The sequence below is a fragment of the Heterocephalus glaber genome, unplaced genomic scaffold (genome assembly GCF_053883595.1).
Source record: "Heterocephalus glaber isolate CG9 unplaced genomic scaffold, H.glaber_assembly_v1.0 deba00000071, whole genome shotgun sequence".
NCBI classification, from domain to species: Eukaryota; Metazoa; Chordata; class Mammalia; order Rodentia; family Bathyergidae; genus Heterocephalus; species Heterocephalus glaber.
The window spans coordinates 36,939,828-36,960,914 of record NW_028258137.1 but is presented as its reverse complement, the minus strand read 5'-3'; the positions used below and the strand labels follow the sequence as shown (position 1 = coordinate 36,960,914).

General features: G+C 37.5%; 1 protein-coding gene across 17 annotated transcripts in view; it reads right to left on the bottom strand.

Moving 5' to 3' along the window:
• Positions 1 to 20,765, bottom strand: part of Sec31a (SEC31 homolog A, COPII component) — a 77,243-nt gene extending 56,478 nt beyond the window's left edge. For 8 of the 17 annotated variants that reach the window (XM_087206942.1, XM_087206961.1, XM_087206996.1 and 5 more), the window contains exons 1-8: positions 20,404 to 20,741; positions 11,223 to 11,305; positions 10,365 to 10,488; positions 8,898 to 9,096; positions 6,758 to 6,853; positions 6,009 to 6,149; positions 4,508 to 4,650; positions 789 to 888 (exon numbers count right to left, since the gene is read on the bottom strand). In XM_087206942.1, coding sequence (XP_087063068.1) covers positions 789 to 888; positions 4,508 to 4,650; positions 6,009 to 6,149; positions 6,758 to 6,853; positions 8,898 to 9,096; positions 10,365 to 10,488; positions 11,223 to 11,301 — 882 coding nt within the window. In that variant the 5' untranslated portion in view covers positions 11,302 to 11,305; positions 20,404 to 20,741. Of the gene's footprint in view, positions 1 to 788; positions 889 to 4,507; positions 4,651 to 6,008; positions 6,150 to 6,757; positions 6,854 to 8,897; positions 9,097 to 10,364; positions 10,489 to 11,222; positions 11,306 to 20,403 lie in introns of all 17 variants that reach the window. The other 9 variants (XM_004847964.4, XM_087206940.1, XM_087206979.1 and 6 more) reach the window with 5 other exon arrangements.
• Between the last annotated feature and the right edge of the window lie 322 nt (positions 20,766 to 21,087).

The following is a 21,087-nucleotide window of genomic DNA, read 5'->3' as shown; positions in this document are numbered from 1 at the left end:
CCTGAGTTTGATCCCTGGTACAAAAAAAAAAAAAAAAATCTATGGCTTAATTGAGAACAGTAGGGAACCCTCCAACTAAGAACAATAATAAAAATAGAGATTTTTAGCTCATAAACTAGAGCAAATAAAACTGTAAGGCATTTATATAGCATTTATATTTAATAAGGTAAGACTGCCCACATTTAAGTTTCCATGGCCAGGACATAGGAAAAATATATTATAAAATATTATATTCTTGTTTTTTCAGAAGAGAGATTTAAACTTTCCAAAAGTCAGAGGATCTTCAGGTAAGGTTAGAGCAGGAAAAGCACCCAAAGTGTGAACATGCATACGACAAAGACATTGATTTCCACAGATCACATGTAAAATCAATCAAACTAAGCAGTACTATCATTATTGTTGGTTTTCTTCTTGGTGCTAGAGAATGAACCTGAGGCCTTGTATATGCTAAGCAGGTACTCTACTATTGAGATACGGCAGCTCCTCAAACAAGTATTTCTGAGGCTAGGTAATGAACATACTTTATTGGAAACGAGGTACTTAATAACAGCTTTATATATATTTATACGTATTTCAATGATTATGTTTGCTGGTGGAAAGAACTGAGCTTAGATAATGTTTCTGGAAAAAAATCTCTCCTGGATTAACATTTCATACTCACTTCTACTTACTTTGTCATGTCTTTAATCATTCAAGTGCACTATAAAATCCATATGGAAAATTACTCATTTAACTAGAAATAAAATATTACAAGGGTTATAGGACTGAGAAACATCATGTCCTCATACCTCTCCTGTGTTTGGGTTGGAGCAGAGAATCTTTGCATCTTTTCCACAGCTCAGTAACAATTCAGGATCTGCCATGCTCCAAGCAATTGCCAAAATCCCCCTGTAAAAAATACAAAGAAAAAAAAAGATGAGGAAATTTGCAATACTGAGAAAAACAAATCTTAAATTATTTCTGTCTAATTTGCAGATGTCAGTTATTGTGTGTCCGTGACAAGAAAGTAAGACCAATGCACAGTGCTGGGTTGTTTTTTTTTAAACCTTTTAAAGTATATAAAGATAGCCTTGTTATCAACTGGTTGTGGTTTTCCTTTCCCAAAAAAGTTTTTAATTGGATGATATTCTTATAATCTTACTTCTTTCACAGTCAAGAAAATGCAGGTACAGCTGGGGATTTAGCTCAGTGGTTCCACTGCCTGCCTCGCAAGCACAAGGACCCAAGTTCAATCCCCAGTACCAAAAAAGAAAAAAAAAAAAAGAGTAGGAAAATGCAGGTACAGAATTGGAAAAGGACCAATTTGAAGAAAGCATTTTGTTTGCAACATTTTAAGCATGTTCAAAACTTTGAGTTATGACATAACTTTAAACTTATGACAGTGTGAAACATATACTCCTTGCCTAGATTCACTGAGTTAGTTCACGTTTTTCTCTACTTACAGATACACAGTACATGAACGTAGATTCTGACCATTTGCAAGTTATGCCATGTTGTGATATGTCATGTCACGCCTACACTTACTTCCTGGTATAAGTATACTATCCCATATAACTACAACTCAATTACATACTCAAAATATTTATTAGTTATATGCAACAGTATTTTTTAATATATAGTCTACATCAAATTCCCCCAACAGCATCAACAATGTAGTTTGTCATTCTTTCTCCTTTCCAAATCCAGGCAAGCACTGCAAGAGTTTGATGCCCAGTGAGTCAAACAATTTACTATATGTCACGAATGTCTTGAACTCTATTACAGAGCTGGAAGAGACATTAAAGATCATATAATTCAACTATTCATTTATTAGAGTGAAAAAACAGAACTGGAGAGGTCAATTTGCTCCTGGCACCCAGCAGGTTGCTCTGCTAACTTCTGACCACCATTCCTAAGCCTGGAGTCAGTGAGAAGGGCAGTGTAGAGGAAACAGACTCTGGGATCACAGCAACGGGGCTGGAAGTCAGCATGTAGTTGATTATATGACCTTAGGCAAGTTTAACCTTGCGGACCCTTCAGTTTCTGGCCTGTAAGATGTGACAATAATTGCATCCAAAGAGTTATTATGAGGGTTAATCACGCTAACTTGTATTGTGCTTCTACACTGTGTTACTTCAGTGTTAGTTGTATGAAGGCAAGAAATTTTGTTAAATTTAATTCAACATTGACTAACAGGAAAAAACTATTAAAACTTCTCAGAATCATTCTTTAAAAAAAAACCCTAAAAATCTGACTGAAGTATAGTATCTAAATGGAATTACATTTTGACTAGACTCTTTTCTCCTCTATAAGAAGTTCAAGGGAGGGCTGGGTTTAGCTCAGTGGTTCTGCCACCTGTCTTGCAAACACAAGGTCCCGAGGTTCAATCCCTGGTACCAAAAAAAAAAAAACCTCAAAGAAAAAGAAGTTCAAGGGAGATTGTCAATGTTTTTTCTTGACATCATAAACTTTTAAGATTCATTAAGACTTCCTCAAATATAAACTCATTACAGGGAAAGAGAGATTTAAAACTTTAGTTTACATATCACTGAATAGGAAAAGAAGAAAAAAAGCCTAAAAGTACTTAGAATATACCATACTGTAAAGAAATTTGTTTTTTGTTTAAAAACACTGAACAAGTTTGCATAAATTCTCTGGGTACCTGAATATCAATACAGGCAATTTGCCAAATTACTAATTAAATTAACAATATTAAAACTAATGTGAGGGCCGGGGATTTAGCTCAGTGGTTCCGGTGCCTGCCTTGCAAGTGCAAGGTCCCAAGTTCGATCTCCGGTACCAAAAAAGTAAAAATAAATAAAACTAATGTGAGAAAAATCCCTGGATCTTCTTAGAGCATCAACACAATTATTAAAATTGAAAGAATAAGCCAAGTAATTTCTCAAATTGTTTGCTTTTTATTTATTTATTTTTTGGTACTGGGGATTGAACTCAGGACCTTGTGCGTGCGAGGCAGGTGGCAGAACCACTGAGCTAAATCCCCGGTCTCTAAAATGTTTGCTTTTCAAATAAAAACTTAGAAGCCAGACATGGTGGCACGTGCCTGTAATCCCAGCATTTGGGAGAATGAAGCAGGAAGATTGGGACAAGTTCAAGGCCAGCCTGAATTACATACATTGTGAGACCCTGTCTCAAAAAACAAACAAAAACAGTAAATAAATTCAATAAAAACTTAGAAATAAAAATAAATTTTTAAATTGTTGTTTGATATCATATTTTATGAAAATCTCCTCTTTATGAGTATGATGATTCAGAGGGCCGGGAATTTAGCTCAGTGGCACCTTGCCTGCCTCACAAGTGCAAGGTCCTGAGTTTGATTCCTGGTACTGCAAAAAAAAAAAAAGGAAAAAAGAAAAAAAGAATTTTTGATACAGACCACCCTGAGTGAACTGCAAATTCATAAACTGGCTTTTCATATGAAAAGTCTGAGCCTGCCTATTAGCCCACAATGGCTTGCCTGAAGAACCAGCAGTTGGTGTGTGGGGCGGATCACACCACTGGTCACAGCGGAGGCCTCAATGATCTGTGACGCTGTGACAACTTGGATGGCAAGACAATAGTACAGCTAAGGGAAGCATGACACATACCGAAAACTCCTATAGAGGCAAAAAGTAGTCCATGGGAAGAAACAAATTTTCCATTGATCTAAGAGCTGCTCTTGCTAGAATGTTTCGTTCCCTTCTTGCTAGGAACCTGCTGGCATCAGTGCTCTCCACTTCACTGCTCCCTGCACTGCCCCTTACCCTTTCTAGAAGTTGGGTGTTCAATAAATAGTGGCAAGCTCCAGGAGACAGATCAGAGCATTGACCATTCTGGGCCCCCATTTATGCATTAAAATCTTGTCTTGTCTTTTTTTAATCCTGCTGCCGTATTCTTGGTCAGGTGATTGGGAGTTTGCACAGCTTCGACTAAATTTTGATCTATTAATAATTATTTGAAATACTTGATGGAAAATCCTTTAACAAAGGATTCATACTAATATAGTATGATTTGGCTACCATTTTGGTAAAGAAAATCAGATAACCATTCCTTAAAATAAAAATAAACCACTGGTAGCCAGGGTATGGTGGTGCACACCTGTAATCCTAGCACTCAGGAGGGAGGATGAGGCAGGAGGATCACTAGGAGTTTGAGGTCAGCCTGGGATACACAGTGAGTTCAAGGCCAATCTGCACTACAAAGTAAGATCCTACCTCCAAAACCCAAAAGTAAATAAACATTGGTACTGCCATTCACAAGGAGACACAGTAAACCCCTTAAGAGGCAAAAAAATTATCTAGCAAGATGCAATGGTGCATGCCTGAAGCCTCAGCTAGTCAGGAGGCTGAGGCAGGAAGATCATGAGTTTGAGGTCAGCCTAGGTGACATAAAAAGACAGTCTCAAAAATAAATAAATAAAAATTGGAAAAAAGAAAAAAGAAAAAAAATTGTAGAATCCAAAGTGGTAAATAAGTATGTTTTAGAACATAAACAAATCAAGTTCCTTGGACAGTAAGTAGCATGCTACCTGGCATGGTTTTCCAGGACACGGAGAGGAGAGGTAGCAAACCGAAGATCCCACATCTGGATCACTGGTAACCTGTCGTCCTCAGAGGCCAGGACCATCTGAGTGGCAACATCAGGATGCCAGGCCAACCCAGAGCAATGCATCTGCAGACAGTGAAGGTTCAGATTTTAGCAATCACATATCTTTACAAAAAACCAAAATAAAATTTCAGGAGTATGCCTTTATTGAGACAAATATTAAAAAATATCAGCCCAGGCTTAGTTTTTTAACCAAAACTTAAAACTATTAGGTTTTATTAAAAGTATTAAATAGTAGTCTTAAAAACTTCCTTCCTACACCTTTCTTCATTCAGAAAACTCAAAAAAAAAATTGTGAACCATCTACATTTTCATATGGATTAAATATCAATATTGAGAACTATCCAGAAGTTCAAATCCCATAAATCATTTCAGAAGTTGAGTAAAATGCTTATTATACAATCATTCTATTGAATTTTGCATTTTAAGACTTCTGATCCATTTGAAATTCAATATTCTGAAGGAATATTCTTTTTTTTTTTTTTTTTTTTTTTTGTCGGGATGGAACTCAGGACCTTTCCACTTTCGAGGCAGGGAGCGGCACCACTGAGCTAAATCCCTGGCTGAAGGAATATTCTTCTAAACAGTTTGCTGTTTTTTAAAAATTACATATGTATTCTAACTCAGGCAACCTTATTTTAGAAAATGTCAACTAGCCAATATAAGTAAAAACAAAGAAAATAAATCTCTAAATTGTTTCTAAATTATTTTACAGTACCAATTACATAAAGAGTTTGTAAGGTTGAGACATAATACGCTCTGTAGTCAAGTCTACTGAGCACATGGGAAGATGTTGGCTCCTTTTGGCAGAGCCTAATCAGGAAGACACAAAGCCAAAAGTTTGGAAACTCCAAGTTCATACTCATACAATTCCCAGCAGGGAAAATTTGTACACTTCTAGGAAAAGCTAAAGATGAATTAAAAAGTTGCTGCAATGCTTGGAAACAGCTAGCCAAGCAAAACCAGTGTATCTCGAAATAAGCCCTTGGATTAGCTAGTTCCTCTCCGAATCAGTAATAGTATTTTTTTTTGTTTTTTTTTTGGTACTGGGGATCGAACTCGGGTCCTTGCGCTTGCACAGCAGGCGGCAAAACTACTGAGCTACATCCCCGGCCCAGTAATAGTATCTAATATGGAGGGGCTGGGGATGTAGCTTAGTGGCACCACACCTGTCTGGCAAGCGCAAGGTCCTGAGTTCAAACCCTGATACCAAAAAAAAAAAAATTAGAAAAATATCTAATATGGTTCACTGGATACTTTATTATTTTCCTGAGTGAGGGGAAAAGCTATTCATTCCAACATGACTGATAAATGAAGACAAGATTTGACATTACGAAAACTTGATTTGTTGGCAATTCTGATGGATAATACAAGAATACCTACAGCAGAAACACATATTCATCACAAATCAATCATATACTTACTCTGTTACTATGATCACTGACTTTGATGATTGGTTCATTTTTTCTAAGATCCCATACAGTGGCCCGTCCACTGGGACTGGCTGATGCTAAAATATGCTGAACTTGTCTGTTCCATGCAATGCAGCTGATATCTTCTGGGGGCTATAAGGAATAACCTATTAAAAACCATTTCCTTATTATGGTCAAACTTAATTATAAAATCAAATGCTTCATACTTTTAAAATGAATTAAAAACCTGATCTATCCATTGCACAACTTTCCTTTGTATTCCTCCATTCTAAACACCTATGACATACTTAAAACACAGGTACATGGCACTTCAAGTATTTTATGTTTTTAATGAGAAACTCAAGAGAGCAAGGAAAGACTGTTCTTACCCAACTTACTGGAAATACATAGAAAAAGTATATTTTTAAATAAAGTTGGATGCTGTTAGAATACTTTATCACATGGTAAGAAAAAATAATACTGTATCTAAAAGAATTAAAGATTTTTGTCTATTTTGCTTACTACTCTCTGCCCAATACAATCAACAGTGTCTAGCAGGCGCTAAGCACTGAATAAGTATTTACTATAGAATGCCTCACTCACACTTTGAAGAAACATGTTTATTAACCCTTCATTCTCTTGAAGGAAAATCAATGATGTCTAAAGAATGATTTGTGTGAAAAACTTAAAACTGAAATATAAAAGTTTATAAGAACTACTTTTGGTTGCTTTGATTATACTGACCAAAATCAACATAATACCTGTGTTTTGGCTCCTGGTGTCATTGGAGTCACAAAATTGTTTAGATCCCAAATGTAGATTTCAGATTCATTAGCACCAGAGGCTACCAGATTAGTCTGCAATATGAAATAATTAATAACTAGTATTTATGAATAATTAAGGGAACACAGTTCAGAGCTAGTAAGATGTTGGTTTGGGTGGGACATACAATTTTTCTATTTAAAAAAGCAAAACATATGCGTGAGATCTTTATGCATAATTTTTAAAATTGCTTTTTAAAGAAAAACATTGTAAAACTATTTAAAAAATAAATCTACTCAAAAGAATACTAATTTTAATGCCAGACATTACCCAAAAAAAGAACAATTTTGTGAATCAAATTCTTAATCATTCTTGTAACCATGAAGATATTATTGTTTGTATATTTGCATTTCTGGAAGGAAATATGATTGTGTGAGACAATGATCACTGATCACTGCTTTCAGAAATAGCCAAAATCCTCAAATTATGGCACTGTTCTCATAGTACCTTAAAGCCAGCCTCCAGAGCTATATGAGTATAAGACAGGTAAAATATCTTGTGTTAAATCTTCATGTAGTTTTAGTTCATGTATATCCAATCTTATTCCAGATGGCAATATTTCTATGTTATTTCTACAACACAGCTTTAGGGTCTAATGACCCTTAAAAAAGTGTGATATAAAACACAAGACAATGGGCTTCATATATATACATATATATATACACACACACACACACACACACACACATATATCCCCCCCCCCCAGTACCTGTGATCGAACTCAGGACCTTGCACTTGCCAGGCAGGCATGGCGCCACTGAGCTAAATCCCTGGCCCTGAGCTTCATATATTGACTTTCACCCACTATTATTTACTCTCATAACTTCTTATCTGATCAACTGGCATATTAACTATAAAAACAGAAAAATTCTATGGTAAATAACTACCTATAAGATATTTTTATCAAAAATGAGCAGGTTTTTAATACAAGTAATGAATTAGCTATCCAGTTAATCTAAAGAACAGACACCACAAACTGTAGAAATGAAGTTTCTGTATTTCTATACCTTAAGTGGTTTTTTTGGGGGGGGGGTACTGGGGATCAAACTCAGGACTCTGCACTTGTGAGGCAGACATGGAACCACTGAGCTAATCCCCAGCCCCCTAAGTGTTTTTAATACATGAAAATTTATTTATCCAGGTGTAATGGTGCATGCCTATAATCCCAACTATTTGAGAGACTGAGGAAGGAGGACTGCAAGTTCAAGGCAAGCCTGGGCAACTTGGTGAGAGTCTGTCTCAAAATAAAAAAACAAAAAGGTCTGGGGATGTAGCATATCATTCCTTGCATTCAACTGCCAGTATGAGAGAAGAAATTATTTAAATTTTTTTAATATTCATTTTTTGATGATTATATTTAGTATCCTATTAACTCAAGATCTTTATTAACCTATACACTTACATAATTAATATTCAATAATGTTTATAAGGCAACAGATTTCTTTTTTTTTTTCAGTACTGGAATTTGAAACTAGGGGCATTCCATTACTGAGCTATACCCCACATCCCTTTTTAAAAATATTTTAAATTTGAAATAAGGTCTTGCTAGCTAAGTTGCCCAGGCTGGGCTCAAACTTGTAATCCTTCTGCCTCAGTCTCCCCAAGTGCTAGGATTACAGTTGTACCTTCATTAATGACCTATTTGGTAAATCTGCATTATTTCTCTAATTCCTAATTATTTCAGAGTAGTCATCTATCATAAATACAAAATTTCTCAGTTAATAAGATGTGACACCATAGTACCACCTAATCCTGTCTTAGCACAAACTTTTAAAAGGCAAAGCTTCCAATTTCAGCAGCTCCCGTTTAAAAAAATGTCCAGTTGGATGCTCTGACAGACTCTTCTGGACTGCCAGAAATAAATCTATTGCCTTATCCTCTCCATGGGTTAGTATAATTTACCCTCATATAAACTCTGAACCCACCAGTCTTAAATACATTGTCATCAACCTATAGAAGCATACATTTTTTCAGCTTTCAATTCCAAGACTAAGACATTAGATTCATAAACTTATTTCAAATGAGCAGCATGTATTTTAACAATTATGATTGTATGTCAAATGAATGTCAAAGTCAAACCTGGAAAATGTTCACATCCAAGGCTCTAACTGGACCAGTATGCTTGTCGTTCTGGGCAATTACAACTTCCTTGTCTCCAGCTAAAATTTTAGAAGGATCATAAAGAATAATGTTTCCATTTTCACCACCTGCAATCAGAACTCCAGAGACATCTCCTTTGGAATCCATCTTATGAGGTCCCCAAATCAATTTGTGGTACCTTTAGGAAAAAATGAAGTCCAATAAATGTAGAAAAGAATTTAAAATTATACATTTAATTATTAATGTCTTTATAAGTACTATGAAAACACTGTTTCTCATCCACACCTGTTAACTGTTTGACTTTGGTGAAATGACATTTCATTTTTTACTTATACTAGTATTTACATGAGTTTATAATCTTCAACAAGTAAAAATTTTTGTGGTGTAATACAGTACAGCAAAGTTTATGAGTCTGAGTTGTAGGTCAAAAGATAGGGCTCGAAAACAGTTTCACTACTTAGATAATGTGAGACCCTGTGTAAACTACTTAGGTCTTCCTAAAATGCCTTAGATTGTTCTGTAAAACAGCTAAGTAACCTCTTTGAAAAATAATACCTTCTATTTGACTACTCAAGTGGTCACTAACAGGATGTCTATTGAAAAGTGAAGGTGTTAAGAGAATTAGTTGAAATTTTCCAAGAAAAATAATATAATAGGACAGAAGAAAGGTCATCAAAATTATGTCTACTATCTCTGGTGGAAAATAAAAGCTCATAGAGAAAAAATATGAACATGGCATTGAGGCATAGGGTGAGAGATGGTGGCGAGACAAAGACAACCAGGGTTACTCCCATCACAATGGAAGGGCCCTGCAGGGCACAAGAGGGCCTGCGAAACCCTATGAGTGGGGCTGTCTTCTGGCAGCCAAAGACGATTTCTTCAAATCCTGCTAAAACAGTGAGGCAAGGAAATTTCTCTTGTTACTCAAATGAAAGCATCCTTTCTCTGCATTAGAACAGAACATTAGGACTTGAAAACGTGATCCAAATAGTGCATCAGAAATCATGTCAACAAAATTCTCTGTGAAATATATTTCTAAATATAGGTAAGTACAAAGAAGAAAATAAAAATAATCTGGCATTCAGAGATGATCACTATTAATATAGTGATTAATATAACCACTTCTTTTTGTAGTCACTACTGCCTGTTTTACAGAGGTGAGATAATGGAAATAGAAAAAAAAAACAAAACTCCACTAATACTACGAGAAAAAAACCTAGAAACTAGAGCCTCTCTTGCACACTACACGACTGTCAGCAATAAAAGAATCAACACATGTAAACACTTTAATTTTCACAAAAATGCAGTTACATATTTTTTCACAAAACATCTCATGTCACTGATACTCTTCACAGTTTCTAACAATGACATATCTGCACACAAAGTAGGCATCAATCCCCAACGTATAACTAAATAATCACATGAATTTAAGACTGAACTTCATACCTTTGAGAAGAAGAGAAAGTAGCACAAGATTTCATATCCAAGGATGGATCAGAAAGGTCTAATTCAAACACCTCAAGGGAAGCACTGGTACTAAATGTTGCATCCAATTGCTGAGCAGATGTTCCTAAGGAGAATACATTCATGGTAACTACACATGCAAAAATAAATGACTGAGGGAAATGGCAAATGGAAATTCAAAGCATGGCTTTCAATTATCTTGCTCATGAATGCTGGGTAAGTAGCTGAAATTTCAGCATATATGCCATTGAGCAGATGTTTAAATTACTATAGCAATGAGATTTTGGCACAAGGCTGGGATATGATGTTTGTAAGAAAGAGTAGAAGTACAGATAATTTTTTTAAGCCTGCAGATATTTTAAAAGCTGTCTGTAAAAACAGTTCCATGACTTACTCTACCTGCAAATAGTCAGACATGATGAAATTCTTGTTTACATAAAACTACTTGCAACAGAATTGCTCTTCATTCACTCCAACTGTTTTTCACATGTCTTTTACTTCCACAAAATGATAATATTCCTTACAGTTTCTAATAATGACATAGCTAATACTATTAAGCACTGACTGTGTTTAATACTAGAAGACTAAAGATAAACACAACCCCTACACAGTGGGAAAGAGAATGTACATGTAACACATCATCATGGTCAGTGTTCTGATGTACAAGGTTCTAGGGAAGCTCATCCAACGCAGTGATGGGTAGATGGAGGTATCTTACAAGGGATAGTGAGCTTTCCAGAGACAAAGCTGGAAATGAACCTTAAAAGACATGTATGGATTAGCTGGATGTAGACAAGAAGAATTAGGTTACTCACACCATCTTTTCTCTTTTGAACTAACCTGTGGCCAGGTAAATAGGGTGGTTCTGGGCAGGGCTCCATGCCTGCATGGCAGTACGATCTACTTCCTTTAACTTCATCCTGCTAAATAGGATAGTTTACACATAAATATACTGAACATGGAACACGGCATATGGAAACATTTTACATAGAAACATGTACTGTCCAAGTGCCAATAATTCAAATTGGTTTAGGTATCATTTGTTGGAAATGGTCAAAAGCATAAGACAAGCTTATGAAATTATTTTAAGATAAACACTGGGGTACACTAATTTTCCACAGATTATTCAGGTTGAATTCCCTTTATATAAAATGGGGCCATGAGTGTCTCAGATTTCAGAGTTGTTTTGATTTTGGAATATCTCCATAGACTTTACTTGGTAATTATCTCTAACGTGGAAATATGAAATCTGAAAATGCTCCCAAATCTAAAACTCTTTTCAGATTTTTGGATTAGGGATGCTCAACCTATAGACCAGTGATAGTAAACCTTTCAAAGTTTTTAATGATACAAACAGCCCGCTGTGGCATGCATGCCATATGTTTGCCACATGACTATAGAGCTTCAGCTGAAAAATCAGCCAGGAAAAATATCCCACAAAAGCATTACAGGGTAGTATCTGAGGAATTATCTTTGCTACACATGTACTTTTCAAACAAGGATGGGTGACAGTGTACCAAGCCAAACAAACAAGAGGCATCTGTCTGATTACTGGATTCTGGTTACTCAATAAGACAAGTCTTAAAGTTTAATTTTTTTTTTTTTGAGACAAAATCTCGCTATGCAGTTTAGGCTGGCCTTGTACTCTCAGCAATCCTCCTACCTCAGTCTCCCAAGTGCTAGGCTTATAGTCATGTGCCACCATGCCTGGCCTAAAAATTAATTTTAAATTAAAACATTTCCTACAAAGAATAGCTGGGCATGGTGGGACAGGCCTGTAACCTCAGTACTTGGAAGACTGAGGCAGGAGGATTGAGATATCAAGGCCAGCCTAAGCTACAGAGTAAGAACATCTCAAAAAACAAAAGCAAAAATAATATAGGAAGACCACAGATTTTAAAGCAAAAATTTTTAGAAAATTAGTTAAAACTTTATACTGTAGGGCTGGGGATTTAGCTCAGTGGTTCTGCCACCTGCCTCACAAGCACAAGGTCCCGAGTTCAATCCCCGGTACCAAAAAAACCAAAAAAACAAAAAACAAAAAAAACCTTTATATTGTACATATTACTTGTTTATATACTATCAGTTACTGAAAAAAATTCAGAAAATATGGTACTACAAATTTTTTCAAATCTGTTAATTTTACATATTTTCAAATGGCACAGTACATCATTGTAAGATAAGTCATAATTTAATTATTACCTAAATACTGATGACACCTGAGCTATATTTTGCTATTTTTACAAACAGGGCTGAAATAAATGACCATATATACAGGTTATTTCATTCATGGACAGGGATAGTCATAAATTTTCAGAAATAAAATTGCTAAATTAAAGGATAAATGCAATTTTACTTTTTTTTTTTTTTTTCGGTACCAGGGATCGAACTCGGAACCTTCCGCTTTTGAGGCAGGCGGCAGAACCACTGAGCTAAATCCCCGGCCCTGCAATTTTACTTTTGATGTCTACTGCCAAGTTGCTCTCTACAACAAATGAACCTTCTCTTATTCTCAAAGTAATATATGATTACCTGATGCCCTACAGCCTTACTAGAATGGACTGTTACACTTTTAGGGTTTTTAGGTATGTGTATGTGTTACTGGGGATTGAACCCAGGGCCTTTGCACTCAGTACATTCCAAGGCCTTTTTATTTATTTTGAGACAGGGTCTCACTAAATTGCTAAATTACCAGGATGGGTTTGAAGTTAATGATTCTCTTGCCTCAGTCTTCAAGTGTTAGGATTATAGGCGTGTGCTACTTTGCCCAGTGATCTTTACCAACATAATAGGTAAGAAATGTGAGATCTGTATAGTTTTAACTTCTATTCTTCATTCTACAAATGATGTATAGTACCTCTCTTTATGATTATGGGTCCTTTACACTGTCCTTCCTGTTACATTTTCTGTTTATGCAATCATTTGGCCATTTTTCTTGTTCTTTGTTGTTTTGTGTGAATGCACACTAGGGAATTGAACCAAGGCCTTGAACTACCACTGAGCTACATTCCCAGCTCACTTTCCTTATCAGACTGTCAAATAATCTTTTAACTTTGCTTATGTATTTTAACCTTTCAGAAAATTTGATTTTTTTTTTTTGAGACAAGGTCTCACCATATAGTTCAAGCTGGTCTTTTTTTTTTTTCAAGCTGGTCTTGAACTCACTATGTAGTCCAGGATGGCCTCGAACTCCCAGTGATCCTCCTGCCTCAGCTCCCGGGTGCTTGGATTACAGGTGTGTACCACCACAACCAGCTAAATTTTAATATTTTAAACATAAGCTTTACTTTTTACAGCAGCTTTAGGTTCACAGAAAAACTGAGTGAGAAATACATACAGCTGCCCTCTCCCTTCACTCAGGCTGCCCCACCTGCCACCAACATCTCAGTACACCTGTTTCAGTCCACAAACCAACAGTGGCATCACTACCACCCAAAGCTCACACTGAACATCCCAGTTCACACTTGAGGGGCTGTACACTCTGGATTTCTGACAAACATGTAATGACTTCTGTCCATCATGATAGTGTCATTCACAGTAGTTTCTCTACTCTAAAGTCTCCTGTGCTCTGCCTGTTAAGTCCTCCCTCTGCCCCTCTCTATAAGCGGATCCTACATAGTAAGTTGTTATGGACTGCCTATGGAATCTAAAAAGGCAAACTGTTTCTCAGGGTTCAGGGTACAATCTTTATTATCTAAACTATTTCTGTTTTCTATATATTTTTCATCTTCTTAATCTATCTTGAACCAGACCAGTGAATTAAAATCTAGCCAGGTGTGGTGGCACACACCTGTAATTACAGCTACTTGGAAGGCTGAGGCAGGAGGATCGGAAGTAAGTTCAAGGCCAGCTTGGGCAACTTAGTGAGACCCTGACTCAAAGTGGAAAAAAAAAAAAAAAAAGACTGGAGATATAACTTTAGTGTGAAAGCCCTGTGTTCTATCCCCAATAACAACAAACCAGTTTCCTACTACTCAGGCACTATGTGTCTTCTGGTATCTACTGAAATTTCTACAGTATGAAAGTTACCTTGTTGTTTATGATTTACCACATAGTTATTTAGCACATATTCATCATGTTAAATATTCACTGTCAAATGCATAGGTTAGCTTTTGAAGTAACTTTCTCTCAAATAATGCCACCTTAAGACCAATATTTTCTTTTTATTTGCCTTTCAGGAGGTATTGTGTACTCTTGTCCTTTTTAACTTCTGAACCACTTTATTTTCACTAGCTGTACTAAATACAGTAAAAATCAGATTTTGCTTTGTGATTCAATCTGAAATCTTTGTAGCAGGTTAGCGAATCACTTAAAGTGTACTGATATGAAAGATACCTTCTTGGTCCTAGTCTATCACATTACATTTTGCTGTCTGGTTTGTTTTTGAGGCAGGTTCCCACTCTGCAGTCAGGCTGTGGCCTGTTTAGCACAAGTTGGCTTCAAATTCATTTCTCCTGCCTCAGGCTTCCAAGTGCTGGGATTACATGCATGAGACACAAAGCTTGGCTCTGGCTTAATAATTTTTAAAACATGTCTTTTTCTGGGGCCGGGGATTTAGCTGGTTCCGCAACCTGCCTTGCAAGCGCAAGGTCCTGAGTTCAATCCCTGGTACCAAAACAAAAAAAGATGTCTTTTGCTGTTATTCACTGTCTTTCTGTGTAGTTATCATGATTTAGCTCAGTGGTTCCGCAACCTGCCTCGCAAGCGCAAGGTCCTGAGTTCAATCCCTGGTACCAAAACAAAAAATGTCTTTTGCTGTTATTCACTGTCTTTCTGTGTAGTTATCATTCTCCAAAAAATTCAGATGCTTGACATTTTTGTTCTAATATGTATTTCTGGTTCTATCTTTCCAACTATAATTTTAAATAATTTTCTTTAATATCATTAATCCTCTATTTCTTTACACAGCCACTACTGACACCCAACTAGGCACTCTCATGAAATTGGCTCATATAACCCAACTGCCCCATCACACTGCACAATGACAGTCCATAGCACTCTCTTTCCCTTTGCACTGCTAAATAAGCTTCTACTTCTGCTACCTGATTTGTCAGCTCAAAGGATGTCCTTTGACTCCCAGCTATTACAGATGAGACAATCAAAAAACTTCTACCTCCAATTGCTTTTGTTTCCACTTTCCTTTTTATTAATTGTATAACCAAATTCCTACATTATTGGGGATTTATACATTATCATTTCTTACTAAAATCCACTTCTGTATTATTCTCAGGGATATAGTTAATTATATTCCAGGTTTTCCAACAGTACTGTCAGTTTCCCTATTCATCAGTAGAGGATAAAGTGCATCCTTAACCCATTCCCTAGGAGGGCCTTAGACTAACACATCTTAAGTCTTATATAGTCAAGCTGTTTCTACTTGGAAGTTTTACAGATGACACAGTCTGAAAGAAAGACAATCTGTACATGACAGCATGAGTCAAAGCCAAGATTCAAACTCAGAAGTTTAGATCCAAAGTCCAAGCTATTAGTTGTTATTCCCAATGAGTTTAGGTATTTAATTTTGATCATTAAAAATTAACATTAGAAGAAATAATTAATGGCAGTCAACTGCCATGCATAATGAAATTAAGAGGAAAGAAATACATTTTATATATATATAGTTGTTTTGAGACAGTCTCCCTATGTAGTTTAGGCTGGCCTTGAACATATTGCATAGCCCAGATGGGCCTTGAACTCCCTCAGCTTCCCAAGGGCTAGGATTACAGGTGTGCACTACCTGACAAGAAATGCAATTTTAAAACTGTGTTAGGTTAGGGGAAAGCAGGGTTAGGAGGCTCTATTACAGGGTTAAAATCATGATCTCGGGAGTCAATGCTCATCTTTACTACGGGCTCTGCTACTTGTTAGATATGACAACCTGGACCAGTTATTTAACTTCTCTGAGTTCTAGTTTCCACATTTGTAAAATGAGGATAAGTAGCTACCTCATGGGATGGTGTGAGATTTAAATGAGATAATTTATTTTATAAAGAGCCAAACAATGTACCTAGGAAGGGGTAAGTTTGTTTTTTAGGTTTTTTTGAGACAGGGTCGCAATATGTAGTTCAGGCTGGCCTTGAACTCATGTAGCCCAGGCTTGTCTCAAATGTGCTGTGATCCTCTTGTCTCAGCCTTCCCAGTGCTGGGATTACAGTTGTGCACCATCATGCCTGGCAAGTGTTCTGATATGCTAGGTATTTTAAGAAATTATTGCTAGCACAGTACACTGTTACACACCTGTAATCCCAACACTTAAGGAGGCTAACCTTAAGTTCAAAGCCAGTCTGACCTACATGAGACCTTGTCTGAAAAAAAAAAGAAAAAGAAAATTATTTGCCAGGAGTGGTGGCGCATGCCTATAATCCCAGCACTGGGGAGGCTGAGGCAGGAAGACTGCTACAAATTCAGGGCCAGCTTGGGCTACATTGTGAGTTCAGAGCCAGCCTGAATTACACAGGAAGATTTTGTCAAAAAAAAAAAAAAAAAAAAAAAGGATTGCTATACTGAGATTGAGAAAACTTCACATCTAAGATTATTGGGGGGGGGCTCTAATTTTCTAAAAAGTGAAAAAGGGGTCTATTTTCTTCTTATAAATGCCCTCTTCTTCCCCTCAGGCAACTGTGTGACTTAATCTTTAATAGTAAATTCAAGCTCCAGCTTATTCATATAAACTGCCCAGGTGATCCAATGCACAGATTTAAGTAAGCTATTAACTATTCACATTGGTCAGTATCACACTTCAGGCATGTTATAGTAAACAGCTATTCTGCTTAACTAGATACTTTAAAACATCCTATTATCATATAGTGTTATATATATTTTTCCAATTATTTTTTATAAACTATTTTATGTGCCACCTTGTCTTTTTTTCTTTTTGTTGCAGTACTGGGGATCGAACTCAGGACCTTGCACTTTGAAGGCAGGCGGAGTGTCACTGAGCTAAATCCCCAGCCCCACCTTTTCAAGTTTTAATCAGGTGAGGTGTTACAATCTTTACCCCTCTGGATTCAAAACTGCATGGCATGAGGTTTTGTTTCATTTTGAATGCTTCTATTTAAGGGCATACAAATGCACTGGTAAGAGCCAGGCATGGTGACCCATGCCTCTAATTCTAGCACTCAGGAGGCTGAGGCAGGAGGATAATAACAAGTTCGAGGCCAGTCTGAACTACAAGGCCAGATCCTCTCTCAAGAAAAAAAAAAAACCCAAAAAACTACACACTGATAAGCTAGAATGACCAGCTCCAGATAAACTATTTAATTTTAAATTTCTTAACTGTGTAGAGAATCTATTCATATTTTTAAAACAGGAAAAGTACTGTTAGGGGGAAAAAAAGATCCTAAGATGATTTTGTAATAACTTCTAAAAGTAAAAAACCAAATAGTCATGTTAAGAAACCTGACTAGAATTACAGTATCTCTAGTAGCAAAGGTTCAAGGGCTACCTAAACCTTGAATCCTTAGTTAATGTGTAACAGAGAGCCAAAATAACCTATGATGGTTAAGTGGGAATTCACAGAAGTTTCTTAGCCCTCTAGAACTCAATGTTCCACTGGAAGCAGCACCAACCACTCATTAACCTGTACTGAATACTGCGGACAAGGCTTCAATGCCATCTGTATAAAAAGAAAAACAATACTATATGATATATACAAACTATGTAACAGTACAGGCATAGATGGCTTAGAACTATGTAAGAATGTTTGAATCTAAATAAGAATATCATAATCTACCTACTGCAATCATTCTCAAAGTAAGAACACTATGGACAGCTTTATGTACAGCTACAGGTTCATGTGTATTCCATCTCTTAGAAATGATTGTTCATCTAATTGTAAATGATTTTTCTTGAAAATACGAAGAGGACTTTAGATGAAACTATATTTTCCAAGTAAGACTTGCTTTAAAAGCTTTGTATAGGGGCCGGGGATTTAGCTCAGTGGTGCCACTGCTTGCCTCACAACTGCAAGGTCCTGAGTTTGATCCCCAGTACCAAAAAAAAAAAGCTTTGTATAATTTTTTCAATACTATGTGTAATTAGAACTCATACTATACATACTTTTCATCAAAGTCTACTTTACAAAGAACATAATAATTATAAAATAGAGAAAGAAAATTGTAGGGCCAGTGTCTTGTTCATATATACCATCTGCCAGACAATGCCTTGAATGGTTAAGAGCATGTGGTCTGAAGCAGATGCCTTAGGTTGAAATACCCACTACATTATGTCCCAGCTCTGACCTTGGTGACCTGACTACCTATTCATGTCTTGGCCCCTCAGTAGAGTAAGGACAATAACAGTGTTGGTGCCAAGTGTTGTTGTGAGAATTAAATGAGGCAGTTGTGTTCAGAACAGTGCCTGACACTGAGTAAATAAATGCTCATAAATGACACCTACTACAAAAGTGAATTTAAAATGTCTATCCCAATGAAACTTCAAGAACACATCTGAAGAAAATTTATATTCTAGACTAAAACTCTATCTTTATTCAACATTCTGTCTACAATTGCATTCAGTTGTAAGCTTTGTCTTTCTGTTCATTTTCAAACTACAAATTCTGGGAAGCAATACTACACTCCAACAATATTATTCTTTGAAAAACACCAACCTTAAAATGCTATCTATAGAAGTGACCCACACCTCAGAAAGTGAAGAGAGAACAGGTAAAGGCCTCTGCCCCTTTGACTCCCAAACTAGGAATACAAACCTTACTGGCACTGCCTGTAGTACAAATCCATTTCGCATGGGCAAAATATCTCTCCTTAAGGATGCGAACATCTGTTCTACGGGATTTACTTTGAATTATCAATGTTCTAGGCTCATTTCCCTCAACCAGAGCCAAATCAAAGAAACTGTCTCCAGGATAAGTTTTTGAAGCTGAGCTCAGTGGCACAGGCCTGACCCAGTACTCTGGGAGACTGATGAGGGAGGACCACAAACTCAAGTCCAGCCCGGGCAATTTAGTGACTTAGCAAGATGGTGTCTTTAAAAACAAACAAGCAAATAAACAAAAAAAGGGCAGGAGATGGATGCAGCTCAGTACAAAGGGTTGAATCCCCAGTATGAACGGGGGGGGGGGGGGGGGGGGCAACTAAAAAACTTTTTGAGCTGAAATTAACCTATGTAAGAATGACATTTCTAAAAACAATATAAAGATCAATTTAGTAATATTTTACAAGCTGTTAATTTCAGATTGTACACTGAATGAAATTACAAAGAAAATCCTTCGTATCTGCATGTGTGTATTTTGGAGAAGATGATTCAATGCTTACCCAAAAAGGAATGGAATCTCAAGTGGTTGATAATAGCTGCTCTTTATAAATTTCTTTCTATTCTTATACGCTAAGTTTCACAAAAGAACCTGCATACACAAAATTAAGCAGTATAATTTCAAATTCATCTCAAATTTCACCTTTCCCAAATAACCATGAATGTAACATAAATTCACAACTATAAGAACACTTCAAGTCACCCAAAGTTTTTACAGCCTACAAATCTTTCCAGAACTGTAATTAAAGAATAATGAGAAACAAGGAGCGCAGAAGAACGGCTTAAAAAAAATTTAGCCAACTCTTGAAAAATCTGGATCTAAGGAAAAAGAGGACACTGTGATACAAGGACTCTAGTTGTCGATTAGAGTTGCAATTGCAGGCAAAGAAAACCAAATTTCAGTTTTCTGTAGTTAGAAAGCTAATTGTAGGAGGGTTTGCCACAGAAAATCTCATCGTTGCAACTTCCGCAAGACACGTAAAATTTCTTTACGCTCACAGAGAAGTGTATAACGCCGAATCCACACAATATTTTGACTTATTTTACAACTGCCCTACAATTTAACTTTCTTTCACAACTTATTAGCTAAATCATATAATATTTGAGAGTCCTTCGAAGTACAGACTGCGACTGGCGACCACTGTCCCTAATAATCCAATCCCAGGTAAACGATAGTAGCCTTCCGTTCAAATCTATGGAACCTGAAATTTGGCAAGAGTCAAAACAAACAAAAATTCCCAAGCGAACTGACCCGGACGAGTAATCTCGAACGCTTCCCCTCCTCCCGGGACGACCGCACCTCTCCGAGCACCGAGCTGAAGATGTAAGGTGGCCCGGCGCCGCGACCGGGCCTCAGGCTGGCAGGGCGGCAGAAACACAGGCCAGGCTCCGGCAAGGATCGGAGCTCCGCCTCCGGGCCCGACAGCAGGCGGACAGTTCTGGTGGATGCACCCGACGGGGACCCCCCGGCTGCCGGGTCTCCCTACAGTGCCACGGCACTCCGGGACTCAAAGCCGCTCCTATTGCACCCGGAGCCACCTCCGCGCTCCAACGTGGCAGCCGCAGACCCGCCCCACCGTCCGCCGCTTCGTCCGCCGCTTCCGGGCGGGTGCCTCGCCCCGCCCACGGTCCCACGCACTTCCGGGAGCGGCGAGTTGTGTCGCAGTGCCGGGCTGAGCGGCCCTCCGGAGGAGGCAGAGTCGCCTGGGCGGTGCCGCTGGACCAAAGGAGGCAAGGCCGTGACCCGCGTGAGCGACGCCACGTAGCAGCACTTACCCTGACAGACGCCAGGCGGCCCGCGGGAAACTCCGAGCCGCCAGGGAGACGGCAGGGGGTAATCGAGCTCTTTAAACTGCTTCCGTAGTTTGGCGTATTGAGAACTTCTGTGACATCAAAGGCTATTGCAGACACACTTGATAAACGAGGTGCTCTTGTA